This window comes from Pleurodeles waltl, chromosome 7 (assembly GCF_031143425.1).
Source record: "Pleurodeles waltl isolate 20211129_DDA chromosome 7, aPleWal1.hap1.20221129, whole genome shotgun sequence".
Taxonomy (NCBI): domain Eukaryota; kingdom Metazoa; phylum Chordata; class Amphibia; order Caudata; family Salamandridae; genus Pleurodeles; species Pleurodeles waltl.
In genome coordinates this window covers 23,755,819-23,771,212 of record NC_090446.1, presented here as the reverse complement: position 1 = coordinate 23,771,212, position 15,394 = coordinate 23,755,819, and the positions used below count along the sequence as shown (strand labels likewise).

Below are 15,394 nucleotides of genomic sequence, written 5' to 3'. Positions count from 1 at the left end.
GGAGGGGGGAGGGGGTGCAGAAAACCCCCTAGACTCCAGGGATTTTTTTTCTTTCATGATTAGGGAGCGACCCCTTCAGCAAGGGTAGCTCCCGGGGGGCCAAATTGTTTCTAGGCCATTTCTGCCCCCCCCCGGGGGCAGATCGGCCTAATCACTAGACACCAGGGAGTTTTTTTTTTTTTTAATGAACATAGGGGAGCCCCCCCTTGGTCAAGGGCCGCTCCACGGGGGAGGGGGGAGACTTTTTAGGCTATTTCTGCCCCCGGGGGGGTTCAGAAAACCCCCTAAACACCAGGTATTTTTTATTTTATGTTGAGGGAGCGACCCCTTCAGCAAGGGTTGCTCCCTGGGGGCCAAATTGTTTCTAGGCCATTTCTGCCCCCCCCCCCACCCCCGGGGGCAGATCAACCTAATTTAATTAGGCCGATCTGCCCCCAGGGGGGCAGAAACCACTAGACACCAGGGATTTTTTGTTTATCTTATACTTACGCATAAGGGGAGAGAGTGGCCCCTTGGGTAAGGGCCGCTCCCCAGGGGGGCAAATAATTCTTAGGCCATTTCTGCCCCCCCCCCCGGGGGGGGACAAAGACGTGTAATTGAGAAATGCCCTATAATTCACATGCTAGTATGGGCACCCCAGAATTCAGAGATGTGCAAATAACCACCGCTTCTCAACCCCTTATCTTGTGCCCATTTTGGAAATACAAAGGTTTTCTTGATACCTATTTTTCACTCTTTATATTTCAGCAAATGAATTGCTGTATACCCGTTATACAATGAAAACCCATTGCAAGGTGCAGCTGATGTATTGGCTCTGGGTACCTAGGGTTCTTGATGAACCTACAAGCCCCATATATCCCTGCAACCAGAAGAGTCCAGCAGACGTAACGGTATATTGCTTTCAAAACATTGCATTGCAGGAAAAAGTTACAGAGTAAAACGTAGAGAAAAATTGCTGTTTTTTTCACCTCAATTTCAATATTTTTTTAATTTCAGTTGTTATTTTCTGTAGGAAACCCTTGTAAGATCTACACAAATTACCCCTTGCTGAATTCAGAATTTTGTCTACTTTTCGTAAATGTTTAGGTTTCTGGGATCCAGCATTGATTTTACACCCATTTCTGTCACTAACTGGAAGGCGGCTGAAAGCACAAAAAATCATAAAAATGGGGTATGTCCCAGTAAAATGCCAAAATTGTGTTGAAAATTTGGGTTTTCGGATTCAAGTCTGCCTGTTCCTGAAAGCTGTGAAGATGGTGATTTTAGCACCGTAAACCCTTTGTTGATGCCATATTTAGGGGAAAAAACACAAGCCTTCTTCTGCAGCCCTTTTTTCCAATTTTTTGTAAAAAAAAGTTATGAGGGCCTAAGCGTGGACAGCCCCAAATAGCAAAAAAAAGGCTTGGCACCTGAGGAGGAAAAGGCCTGGCAGCGAAGGGGTTAACATACATGTACGTTCTAGACTATTTAATGATTATAAATGCATGCATTGTTGATTAAATGCCGAATTTATAACAGGATTGGATTGTGTATAACACCGTTCTTCTGTTTCTAAGCACTGTAAACAGTAGATGTTACTATTATTCAAGGCATAAGACTTGATTTACCGACATTGGAAGAATGGAAGACAGAGACTGCCTTGCTAGAATTCAAATGTATGGATTCACAAACAGCACATGTTGTCATTAGCAAGCATTTAGCTTTCCTGTATTTGCAAGTCAGACTTTCCCTGCTGTGCAGGAGGCAACCAAGGTGTTTAGAAATTAATATACTATACGCCTATATTGACATTCACTTGTAATTAAAAAAAATTGCTCACCTCTGACAGTAAAATATGGCCATTCCCTTTGAACTGAGGTGTTTGCTAAGACTGTGACTTCACTTCCTGTGATGTCACTCCACCTAACCCCATAGAACATTGTGGCCCGTATTTATACTTTTTTTAGCGCCGCATTTGCGCCGCTTTTTGACGCAAAACGGCGCAAACCTACAAAATAGAATGGTATTTTGCAAGTTTGCGCGTCAAAAAACGACGCAAATGCGGCGCAAATAAAGTATAAATACGGGTTTGTGTGTGCTAACTTCTGTTTTTTTGGTCTGGCCTTTGACACAGCTTTAACTGTCTCACCAGACTATTTAAAATAAATCCACCTATGATAGACATGCATAGACGTGTTTTCCTTTTAATCGTGCCCTCCGGAAAGAGCGAAAAGTCATGAACTGCAACATTTATTAAAGTTTGCCTGTACTTACGAATTAGTTGTAGAAAGTGCCCCTCAAGAAATGGTTATTGTGTATCTTACTTAATTTGTCACAGAGTAAATTTTAATATACCTTAATTATAAATTGACCAAAGCAGCACCAGAGCCGTCCACCCACCCGTCCCCGTCCTGGAGTCCAGGAAGGCGCCGGCCGCGGGAGGCCTGCGAGGACCGGTCACAAGAGCTCCCATTGCCTGGGATGGCAGCCAAAGAGGGGGTGGCCTCCCCCAGTCATACCACCCCCGTCACTGGCCTGCGATTGGAGAGGGGGAGGTGGGAACACCTTTCGGGGGCTGGGGGGGGGGGGGGGGGGGTTGCTCCGTAATCACTTCTGTGAGTGCAAAACACAAGCAAGGGTGAGACAAGCGCCATTCTTGTCGGAAAGTACCTGTTGGGACTCAAAAGTCCCCAATAAAAATGTTTGTGATGCAAACTTTTATTCACAAAAAAATGCTCTGTCAGTCGCGCCCTGCTCATAGCGCCGCCTCGCACTGATTCTGCCCAGAGGCCTCCCTGCGGCTGCTGGGCGTTCCCTTAGATGTGGCACCCAGAGCTAAGTGGCCACGCCTGGCTCGGGAAATCTTACTCCAGGGGTTCTGGGCGGCGCAGGGGCGACGCAACCCCTGTGATACATCGGGGCCCGATTTTCCGTCAAACCCACTGACTGTAACAGTAATCGCAGGTGAATGACTGCCCTCGCGGAGAAATTATCATTCATTACCTGATAATAATTCAATTGATATAATTTACCGACCTTGGAAGAAAGAAGGACCTGGTCTGGCCCTGCGCGGTTCCAGAGCCGACAGTTTAAGATCACACCTGGCGTCAGCGCCGCATTCTTCCTCTATCAGCAGTGAGGTCAGTTCTTCCGAGGCTGTTTCTCCGCTGGATTTCGGAGTCTTCTCGGGGGCTTCAGTCGTTGCACCCCGTTCGTCCAGGTTCACCCGGCTGCCCTTCAGCACTTCCCTGATCCCCATAACGTCATTGGTCAGGTTCTCGCAGCGCTGGCTCAGCTGCTCTAGCTCTTCCTCCAGGTGGTCGAGCTCACCGGGATTCCCATTCCGCAGCGCCTCGAACACTTCGCTCCGCAGGAGGGATAGCGCCTGGCACAGTTCAAGGCACGTTCGGAGCGGTGTCTCTGGGCGCTGGGGCGGGTCACTCTCTAGCTGGCTCTCGGGGTCTAGCTTGCACCACCGACGGAGCCTCAGGGACACCCGACGGACGATGGACAGTGGGGGGTCCATGTCGAGGACGTACTCGAGGACCGCGGATAATCTGCGCATCTCTCCCTTCAGAGGCGGAAGGGTCCCTCCATCGTCCGTCTCTCCCCCCAGCCCAAGCCACTGCTTCAGTCTCCCCAGTATCTCACCCCCCTCCGTGGTTTCTCTTAAGGGCACTTTCTCCAGCACCCACTGAAACACATCCGTCCATAGCGCCTTCCTGTCCGACACGTGGGCGCTGCGCCAGAGCGCATTCTTCACGTCCAGCAGAGCCAGCTCCAGCAGGTTAGAGGACATGGTCCAGTGCTGTCTGTCCAGCTCATCCTTCAGCCTGCAGAAGCGCCGCTTCTCCTCTTCTTCAGCCCCCCTCAGTGGAGCTCCCTTCGCCGTCTCCCCATCGGTGGTCTTTAGGGGGTCCATCATAGCGCTCCTGGGTCCCGACTCTCTCTCCACGGGTCCTCCGCTCCAGTCCTCAGAGAAGGGGTTTGCTCCACAAGGCGCATGGATGAAAGGCGGAGCTGGAGGGGGCGCGGCTTCTCTCTATTATTTATTTAGCAAAAGTCGCGACAGCTCTCAACCCTGTGCTATCGGTTTTATCGAGCTCTCACTGAAGGTTCAGGCTTTTTTTTAGTTTAATAATGCTTTATTGAATGATATTAATAAACAGTAGAACATGCGAAACTTTCTTTTTTAAGGAAAGAATGAGGTAGAACTGAAGGCAATGAGAAATGCAACCTCAAATATAATAAAAAAATATTGCACCTAAATAATAGACCAACAACATAAGCCATAGTATAAGGCACTATATGAAATGGCATTTTATATTTTTTAGTAGGGAAAAACTGAGCGAAAAGACAACACAGACATGAATTTTCTGTTTTATTTTAATATTTTAATGGAAATGAACACCCTCTTGCTGATTCTCATTGCTCTTTTTTTAGCGCTTTGGCGTCATATTTCATGTCCCTGACAATTCGGGTATCTCCCTGGCGTGCGCTTGAACCCAACCTGGACCCCACAGGCACCTGCAGACAACGTCACAAGCAGTGGAAGCCTCGAGGAGAAACTGGAAAACCTGTAGCACTGAGGACCTCGTCTAAGAAGCCTTTCATCGGACAGTTTGCGACCGCAAAAAAGTTTTTTTAGTGTACAAAAGCCAAATTGAGACTGGGTAACCTGTTACAAATCTCAGTTGGGGGGCGTGACTCACTATTTGGAAACGGAATGTTTAGGGCATTCCGCTATACCTTCAGTAGTGGCTTGCGGCACGTGGCGGGGTGGGGGGGAGAAAATAGCGCCGCAACGCTGCACGCCGGTCTTCTGCCTCCACTGCAGGCACAGGCTCTCAGCTTGACCGGCAGCCAATCCGAACGCTACTCTCATGCTGCTGGCAGCATGAAAGCAAAGTTAGGATTGGCCGGAGCGCCCTGGCTTGGTGCTCCCAGGCAGACTGGGAGCCTGTGCCAGCTCTCTCCAACCCAGCAACACAGTGCCGGGTTGGAGAGAGCTCAGTGCACATGTGTGTTTGGACGGCTCAAGATGGTCGTGCAACAACACCTGCGAACCCTCCATGCCATGCTCGTCATCAACATGGCTCTGCCCCTTTAAAAATAAAACGATTTAAAGATTTGCAGCTCCTGCTGCTGGTGGGGCAGAAATGCTCCTCCGACATAGCAGAGAAGCCGCCAATGGATTCCTTATGGTGTGAATTAATATTATGCGACTAAATTCCACCCTCAATACATTAATATTTTACAGACCCCTTGAAGGAGGTGGTAAACCAAATGGGAATGGACCCCTCAAAGGACCTCTTCCCTTTTGATAATGTATAAAAATATATTTTAAGAGGAGGCAGTGGTCCGGCTGACCACCACCTACTCTTAAACAAGCTTTGGCAAAGCCAATAGGTTTCGCCCATAGGTGAACTATCGGTTTTACCATTCGGCGGGGGAGCTCGTGGGAGGAGATAACAGGAGGCTGGGTTTCAGTCAACAAGTGGTCAAAAGTGGATGGCACTAAAAAAAAAAAAAAAAAAGAAGCTTTTCAGTGTTTTTTTTGTACAATCTCTGCATCAATAGAGCCAACTCATGGATAAAGGGGGAGTCAGAAACACCCAGATTTCATGCGCTCTGGCACTGAGGCCACCAAGCTATTTTACCCAGCTATGGAATTAAAACACAGGGAAAAATCTGGGTGGGGGCTGCTTTTTGAATGAGGTCTTTTGTCCACTGCAGGGCACCAGAAGGCTCTGACAAAGTGCTCTGAATTTGTCCTCTGGGTGGGAACAGAGGGAAAAAGAAAAACTGCTTTGCTGCTATTGCAATTGCAATGAAAAGCCCTAAAAAGCACAAATTAGATGGCTGCAGCTTTTCACTCCCACAGCACTTTGAACTTTATGTCCCTATTGGGATAAACTCGGCTATTCCAAGAAAAAAAATGGAGATTTTCAAACTTTACAGACTACACAAAAACAAAGAAAGCAAATAAATAATTCAATTGAGTTAAAATCGCTTTCAAAAGTTAAAACACTGAAAACAGAAAGAAACGCATAGCTTTGAAAAGCCTTGTAGATGCCTACAGAAATAAAGATTTACAGAGGACACACAAACACAGAAAGCAAATAAATATTTTCATACAGCAAGAAAATAAAGCAGACCCATGTTGCAAACAGAAAGTAAAGAAATATTTAAAAATAGCTTTAAAAAGCCAACATGCACTGCCTTGCAGTTGCACACAGAACTAACAGTAGGTTTTAAAGCTTTACAGAAGACCACAAACAAAGGATAGGCTTCCAGAAACACTTGCAGAAAGCAAAGAATAAAATAATGCCGAAAAACAAACATACCAACAAAAAAGTATAAAGTTGCAAGGATACAAGTACTTGAGCCACGCTCTGTTGGAGGGAACAACACACAAAAAGGAGGGACATTTGCAAGAGAATGACCACATACAAGCAGGGATTTACAAATTACACTTGGAATAACAAATAAAAAGAAATGGGTGGGCTGTAAGCCCACAGAGTGTATACATATCTCACAAAGCGCTGTCTAGACGAGACCTAAAAATGTAACCTAAAAGTCAAATTTTCTGTTTTTTAAAATGCATTCCATTTTCCTTCAAGGAAAGTAGGCAGCATTAAAAACAAACGTTGCTTTATTAAAAATCAATCACAGACGGAGTGGTCTGCTGACCCCAGCAGGCCACCATTCCTGTGATTGCTGTGATTCCTAGTGAGTCACAAATTGCCATCTTCCTTATTCATGTTCATGATGAGGGGTGATTTGCAGCCCCACCAGGAATCACTATTTTAAAAATAGGTCTTTAGTTCATCAGGAATTGCCATTTCCTTGCAGTTCCTAATTTTTCTACATTTGGCCTTTAGAAACATGTAAGCTCTGTATTGCAGAAATACCGAGTTACATGCACTAATAGGTGCAACACAGGGTATGCATGTGTGTGGAAGGTAGCCACATACGTGGCTATACTCAATGCATCCATTAGTAGTAGGGTTACTTAGTCACATCACAAATTCTTTAGCTGCAGGGGTTTGCAGAGCAACCTGGCTGAAGAATACTAGTACGATTTGTCTTGATGGGCAACCATCAGTTACAAACACGTCAATCAGCAGTGTGTCCACCTCTACAGGTACTCCAGGACAACCCACAAACACAGGACGATCAGGGACCTGGGCTCAGTGGCAGTGGGCACACAGTTCAGGGTACAGAGGCACAGGACAACAGGGAAGCTGGGAGGACTGCTGTGCGACAGGGGGAGGACAGGCCCAGGGAACCGACTCTCCAGGAGGCACTCACCAACATCCTGGGAGCATACCACCATTCCCAGGAGACGATGGGCCAGATACTGGACAAGTTGCAGGAGACCCAGCGGCTGCAGGAGGGACAGTACCTGGGCATCAGGGAGGACCTGAAGGACATCCACACCACCCTGGTCACCATTGCAAGGGTTCTGGCAGACATGGGCAACACAATGAGGGAGGCATTGGCACACCAACAGGCCCCTGACACTAGCCACACTGATGAACAGTCCTCCACCTCCGCTGCCATTAGAGGACAGGAGGCCCCACCACAGGAACAACAGGCCACGAGCACCCCTCCCCCTGCAGAAGGAAAACCACCCCGCAAATGGTCCCTGCGATCTAGGCAGAAGCCAGAGACTACTGCCAAGACCCCCGCCAGGAAATAAGACTCTCCTGAATGTCACCCTTGTGTACCACGCTGTCACCCTGTCCACCTTGAACTGCCATTGCTCCACTTCCTATGCCTCCTTGGGCAATGCACCTGTGATACAAATAGACTGGACTCTAACCTGGACTTTCCTCCACCATCACCCTAGCTTATTACAATACCCCCTCCACTTGTTAGCACTTAAATAAACACCCTTGGGAAAAATACAAGTATGGAGTCTGTCAAATAATTGAACTATGTATTTGTTTAACAATCTGTAAACATTGCAATGAAACTGTACAGTAATGTATACATAGGTATGACCTGTAACTGGCTGCAGTCAACACACCAGGATCCAGAGTGGGGCACAGATATCTGAAAATAGACATGCCAAAGGGTACAGTAAGTGGCCATAGATTTGGGGGAATCTGCCTGCCGTGTACAATGTCCAACACAAAACTGTCAATGTAAGGTGAAGTTACAGTGTCTTACCTGTGTGTCACTGGAAGTACTGTTGTATGATTGCTGTTCTGTTGTCCTCATCCTCATCCTCTGCCTCCTCATCTTCACTGTCCACAGGGTCCACTGCTGCCACACGCCCATCTCCAGCCTCCTCCTCCTGCAGAAAAGGCACCTGGCGTCTCAAGGCAAGGTTATGCAACATGCAGCATGCCACGATTATCTGGCAGACCTTCTTGGGTGAGTAGTACAGGGATCCACCAGTTAGATGGAGGCAATGAAACCTGGCCTTCAGGAGGCCAAAGGTCCTCTCGATAATCCTTCTTGTCCGTCCATGTGCCTCATTGTAACGGTCCTCTGCCCATGTCCTGGGATTCCTCACTGGGGTCAGCAGCCATGATAGGTTGGGGTAACCAGAGTTACCTGCAAATATCGAGGGATACCTGTTAGACACACACTAACCCTTAGGGCCAACACCATACCCATACACCAACATACACTGGGTGGGAACCAGGGCTCACCTATTAGCCACACCCTGTGCCTCTGGAGTTGAGCTATCACATATGGGATGCTGCTATTCCTCAGGATAAAGGCATCATGCACAGACCCAGGATACTTTGCAGTGACATGGGAGATGTACTGGTCCGCCAGGCACACTATCTGCACATTCATGGAGTGAAAGTTCTTTCGATTTCTGAACACCTGTTTATTTCTCCGGGGGTGGGGAGGGACAAATGCAATATGTGTACCATCAACAGCCCCAATTATGTTAGGGATATGTCCCACTGCATAGAGGTCAGCTTTCACTGTGGCCAAATCCTCCACCTGGGGGAAAATGATGTAGCTGCACATGTCTTTAACCAGGGCAGACAGCACTCTGGTCAGCACTATTGAGAACATTGGCTGTGACATTCCTGCTGCCAAGCCCACTGTCACTTGGAAGGAGCCAGTTGCCAAGAAATGGAGCACAGATAGGACTTGCACAAGAGGGAGGATCCCAGTGGGATGACGGATAGCCGATATCAAGTCAGGCTCCACTTGGGCACACAGCTCTGTGATTGTGGCCCTGTCCAGTCTATAGTTGAGGATAATGTGCCTATCCTCCATTGTTGCCAAGTCCACCACGGGTCTGTACATGGGCGGATGTCTCCATCTCCTATTCTTCTGCAGCGGTGGTAATCTAGGGGGCAAAACGGGAAGCAGCTGGTCAGTATTCCACATTTCCTAACACTACACTGCATTGCATGTTGTGACTGTAACAGTATATTGTTGAATAGGCCCAAATGGTGCCTCTGTGTACTGTGACGCAGTTAGGTGCCATGGCCTGCCCCCCCTGAAATGGCATCTGCCTGTCATGTGTGGATGGACATGTGGAAATAAGGTAATTCTGCTGACGTTGTGCTCTGTTGCGGGAGGGAGTCGAGTACCGCAGTGCAACTCCTCATTGGTTGTCATTGGGCCCTATGGGTTCCAGTGGCCAATGGTGATGTATGCCGGCGGTGACAGTACGCACCGCCGCAGACGTGACTGCCATTTTCTAGCCGTTCACTCACTTGCTACCTGACCTTCAACAGGAGAGGACCTACACTGCAACTGCTGCTGTGACCTATGTCTGGTACCGACCATGGCTCATGTCACTGGGGAAAGGGCCCCTGCCTTTACCTCGGCAGAGTTGGAGAGAGTGGTGGATGGGGTCCTACCCCAGTACTGAATGCTGTATGGGCCTCCAGACCAACAGGTGAGTACAATGTGAGGACGATGCATGGGGCATGAATGCATGGAGTGCTGTGTTTGAGGGCCTCGTGTGGGGGGGTTGGTGGAAGGGCCCTGGGCAGCGTGCTGCATGTATTGGGGGCAATGTTTGTGTGTTAGGGGATGTGAGGGCTATGGTGGGACATGAGTGTAACAGTCTGGACGGTCTGACTGATACCTTTTTTCTATGTGTATTTCTCTGAAGGTCAGCGCCCATCAGAAAAAGGGTATATGGTGTGCCATTGCCAAGGAGGTGCGGACCCTAGTGGTCTATGGCAGGTGGAGCACCCATTGTGGCTAACGGTGGGAGGACCTGAGATGCTGGGCAAGGAAGACGGCGGAGGTCCAGTTGGGCCTCCCAACGAGGAAGGGGTGCCTGTCGAACCCTGACCCCCCTGATGGCCCGCATACTGGCGGTGGCCTATCTGGAGCTGGATGGGTGCTTGAGGGCATCACAGCAGCCACAAGGGGGAGAGTACAGTTTCCCAATATACTACTTGCGCATGGTGGGGTGGTCTCTGGGTGGGGGATGTGGGCCTGTTGGTGCCCCTAGGCCAGGCCAGACATTGCAGGGTAGGTTCCATGTTGGGCAAGGGCTGATGAACTCCACTCCCAACCAAGCTAGTGGGCATCCACTACTGGGCAGGGCTCTGTGGGTATCAGATATGCTGCAATTGGCGTTAGGTATCCCTGTACATGGGCTGGTGACTAGCACTGTGACTGTTAATGCATTGCCTAATGCGTAGGGCTGTTCCCTGTGTGTGTGTGTGTCGTGTACGCCAATGGTGGTGTTGTTGCCACCATTGACCAAGTGTATCCTTTGTCTCTTGCCCCCCTTTTTGTTTTGTCACCCTGTCCGTATGTGCATTAGCATCATCTGGCAGAGGAGCAGAGGCACTGGCGATGGAAGGAGCTGTATCCCACATGGCCCAGGAGGCCGAATCCACAGACGATGAGGGCACCAGTGGGACGGAGGACGAGGGGAGCACAACAGCAGAGACAGGGAGGGACAGTTCAGACAGTGATACCCCCTCTGATGGAAACTCCCTGGTGGTGGTGGGCACCTCTGTGGCCACCCCAACTACAGGTACAGCCGCCACCCCCGTACTAGCACCGCCCTCCCAGCATCCCCTCAGCGAGTTTCCGTGCCCACTCACCCAGGAGGGTGGGCATCTCCTTCGCCCCAGGCAACTCAGGCCCTGCCCCCAGTTAGCCCTGCTGCCCTGAGTGAGGAGGCTATTGACCTCCTGCAATCCATCTCTGTTGGGCAGTCAACCATTGTGAATGCCATCCAGGGGCTGGCAGCCCATTTGGAACAAACAAATGCATTCCTGGAGGGCATTCACTTTGGCATGGTGGCCCAACAGACATCAATCCAGGCTTTGGCCTCCTCTATGATGGCAGCCATTGTCCCTGTTTCTAGCCTCCCCCTCCAACTTCCTCTACCCATTCCCATTCCCCTCACCCCAACCTATCCCAAGCACACAGGCAGGCCAGCATGCACACAAGACAACACATCGGAGTGGCTCAGGCAAACACAAGCACCACACATCATCCCACAGGCAGTCACACAAACACACTCCAGATGCAGACATACCAACATCCACTGGCTCCACTGTGGCCCCCTCCTCCTCGTCCACCTCCCTCCCAGTAGCATCTCCACTCACACCTGCATGCACTACATCCTCACCCACTACCTCCATCACCAGCACGCCTATCACTACACATGTTCCCTGTGTCCTCTCCCACTGTGCCTGTGCCCCCTCCTCCCAAAGTACACAAATGTAAGCACTCAGACACCCAACAGCCATCCACCTCACAACAGCATCCAGCCCATGCAACTGCACCCAAACTCAGCAGACACCTCCTACAACCACTTCCTCTTCCTCCATTCCCAAACCTTCAGCCTCTTCCCGCCCCAATGTCCCCAAGAAGCTTTTCCTCTCCACCGTTGACCTCTTCTCTACCACTCCCCCTGTCCTTCACGTCGGGCCAGGGTGGTCAGAACCCAGGTGAGCCCCTCAGCCACCCAGTCCACCGCCACAGTAAAGTCGACAACTACTGCAGGTGGTAGAGGCTCCAGGGAACCAGGCAGCAGAACTGAAAGTGTGCCTGCACCATGTGCGTCGAGGAAGGGCAAGGAGGCACCACCAGCTGCCAAAGGGAAGGGCAAGGAGGCACCACCAGCTGCCTAAGGGAAGGGCAAGGAGGCACCACCAGTTGCCACAGGGAGGGGCAAGGGGCTTGCACAGCAGGCAGGAAGGACAGGAGGCCTGGTGCTGGGACCTAAACTGAACCCCCACCACCAATCATGGCGGTTCAGCCGTCCCAGGCTGCAGGGGATGGGCTAGAGCCTCCCTCCACCACTGCCAGCACCCCCACCAGCACCGCCACCAGCAGCCCCAGTGGGCAGCAGTCCAAGACTGCAGGGGATGGGCTGGAGCCTCGCCCCAGCACTGCCAGCACTGCCACCAGCACCACTGCCAGCAGCAGCAGCCCCACTGGGCAGCTATCATAGGCTTCAGGGGATGGGCTGGAGCCTCCCCCACCACTACCAGCCCCGCCACCAGCCCCGCCACTGCCACCACTGAGCAGCCATCACCGCCGGCGGGCAGTGTGTAGTCCTGCCTCCATGGGCTGTAGTGCGTCCTGGACTCTGCAAATCCGGTGGGTGTGACACCCAGGTGAGAGACTGTGACCTTGCACTCCCCAAGTGCTGCATCACAGGGCACAAGGCCCCCTCCAGAACTAGTGGAAGAAGCCATCCACTCACCCCCTCCTTGCCAGGTTGAAGCACACTGGGCATAAGGCCCCTTCCAGAACCAGTGGAAGAAGCCACCCTGAAGCACACCGGGCATGAGGCCCCCTCCAGAACCAGTGGAAGAATCCATCCACTCACCTCCTCCTTGCCAGGATGAAGCACACTGGGCACAAGGCCCCTTCCAGTACCAGTGGAAGAAGCCATCCAGTCACCCCCTCCTTGCCAGGATGAAGCACACTGGGCACAAGGCCCCCTCCAGAACTAGTGGAGAAGCCACCCACTTGAGAGACTGTGGCCTTGCACTCCCCAGGACCAAGCAGTGGGCAAACCACCCACTTGAGAGACTGTGGCCTTGCACTCCCTAGGACCAAGCAGTGGGCAAACCACCCACTAGAGAGACTGTGGCCTTGCACTCCCTAGGACCAAGCAGTGGGCAAACCACCCACTTAAGAGACTGTGGCCTTGCACTCCCCAGGGCCAAGCAGTGGGCAAACCACCCACTAGAGAGACTGTGGCCTTGCACTCCCCAGGACCAAGCAGTGGGCAAACCAACCACTTGCAAGACTGTGGCCTTGCACTGCCCAGGAACAAGCAGTGGGCAAACCACGCACTAGAGAGACTGTGGCCTTGCACTCCCCATCATCAAGCAGTGGGCAAACCACCCACTTGAGAGACTGTGGCCTTGCACTCCCCAGGACCAAGCAGTGGGCAAACCGCCCACTTGAGAGACTGTGGCCTTGCACTCCCCAGGACCAAGCAGTGGGCAAACCACCCACTTGAGAGACTGCGGCTTTGCACTCCCCAGGACATCGCACAGGGCATATTGTCCACTCCAGGACCAGTGGCATTGTACCATCTTCTGGCTGAGGTGTCCCCCCTTCCCCGTCCCCCTGAGGTGCCTGTGTATTTTCGACCTGATGCCCCTGTAGTCTTCTCTTGGTGTTATTTCAGGAGTAAGGTGGGGCCTTGGCCTATGTACAGTGGCCCTGTGGCCCACGGACATTGAGGACTGGGCAGTGTCCCTCCATTTGTAAATATGTATATACATTTTGAATTTGAAGCACGTATCCATACTACTCTGTCTTATTACACTCTTTTTACCCTATTGTAGTTGTCCTTGCATTATTCCTGAGGAGTACGGGGTGAATGTGTTATGTTACTGCATCTGCTTGTGTGTATGGTGTTGGCGGTGGGGGTGTGTCTGTATTGCGTGTGTGTGTCACTCTCTTTTTCCTACCCCCTCCCTTGTGTGCTAGGCGGCAGTACTCACCTTAGTCGTCTTCTCCGGCGTTGATGTTCGTAATGCAGGAAAAGGTATATAAGCATGGGATAGATGTGCAACTCGGGCTCTATGTCATCGTGGTTGTTCCCTGGTTCTCCAGAGGTGAGTCCTTTGACTTCTGTGTTCTGTTTCTGCTTTTGATGTTATTGGTACTGTCCCGGAAAAGGTGGCAGATAGGCCTGTCTTAATACAGTGGGCGGAACATTGACTTCCACCTGGCTATTGGAGGTTACCACCGTGGTGCTTGTTCCTACTGCTGTGGCGGTCAGTGTGTTAAAGTGGCTGTCTGTGTGAGCAGTTTCCGCCGTGGTCATAATTCAATTTTTGTTACCGCCTGCCTGTTGGCGATATTACTGCCGCTTTATCACCGACCACCAGGGTTGTAATGAGGGCCTCAATCTCCCACACCGCAGGTGATTCTGCCGCTCAAACTCCATTAGTCTCATTAGAATAATAAGAGCTTAAGTGACACCTTCACATTGTTGAATGTTTACCGCTTGGTTAAGGACAAGGTTGTTTGTGCAGACTTGTTGCCTTATTCATTTGAATTATTTCATTCAACCCTTACCCAGTTATCAACCCAACAATTCTGCTTTATTGCTTAGATGGTTTGGGAAGCCACATGGGTGAAGTTTAGTATGCCATGCAGCACCATGTAACCATTACATCTCTCTAGGCAAATATGCCCCAATATGAAACATTTTTGAGCATACTACTATCAGCATATTATGAACTTCTGTAAACAAATATTTCACATTTCATACAAAGCTATCTTTCTCTTCAACCCTCTTTCAACAACGGACATGACCATCAAAACACCTCTGTGAGGTACACTGATTCTCTCCTACAAGTAATTCAAAGATTGTATTTAGGGCCGTATTTATACTCCGTTTGCGCCAAATTTGCGTCGTTTTTTTCGACGCAAATTCGACGCTAAACTAACGCCATATTTATACTATGGCGTTAGAGGCGTATAGCGCCAAAGTTCCCGGAATGTGCGTCATTTTTTAGCGTGAACCCCTTCCTTGCGTTAATGATATGCAAGGGAGGCGTTCCCGTCTAAAAAATGACTCCCAGGCCTTTACGTGGTATTTATACTCCCGGGCAAAAGAGACGCCCGGGAGTGGGCGTGGCTAAAAACGGCGCATTTGCGCCGCTTTTTAACGCCTGGGTCAGGCATGGCGTTAAGGGACAAGTGGGCTCAAAATGAGCCCAGAGTGCCCTCCCCTGCCCCCAGGGACCCCCCCTGCCACCCTTGCCCACCCCAGGAGGACACCCAAGGACGGAGGGACCCATCCCATGGACATTAAGGTAAGTTCAGGTAAGTATTTATTTTTTATTTTTTGTGGCATAGGGGGGCCTGATTTGTGCCCCCCTACATGCCACTATGCCCAATGACCATGCCCAGGGGACAGAAGTCCCCTGGGCATGGCCATTGGGCAAGGGGGCATGACTCCTATCTTTACAATGATAGG

At 50.6% G+C, this 15,394-nt stretch overlaps 1 protein-coding gene across 2 annotated transcripts in view; it reads right to left on the bottom strand.

Annotated features, from left to right (window-relative positions):
* LOC138303581 (uncharacterized) overlaps positions 1 to 3,969 on the bottom strand; it is a 52,851-nt gene extending 48,882 nt beyond the window's left edge. For both annotated transcript variants that reach the window (XR_011205415.1, XM_069242845.1), the window contains exon 1: positions 3,016 to 3,969. Coding sequence is in view for 1 of the 2 variants with exons in the window: in XM_069242845.1 (XP_069098946.1) it covers positions 3,016 to 3,904 (889 nt within the window). In the remaining variant the exon portion in view is untranslated. The remainder of the gene's footprint in view (positions 1 to 3,015) is intronic.
* Positions 3,970 to 15,394: the final 11,425 nt, after the last annotated feature.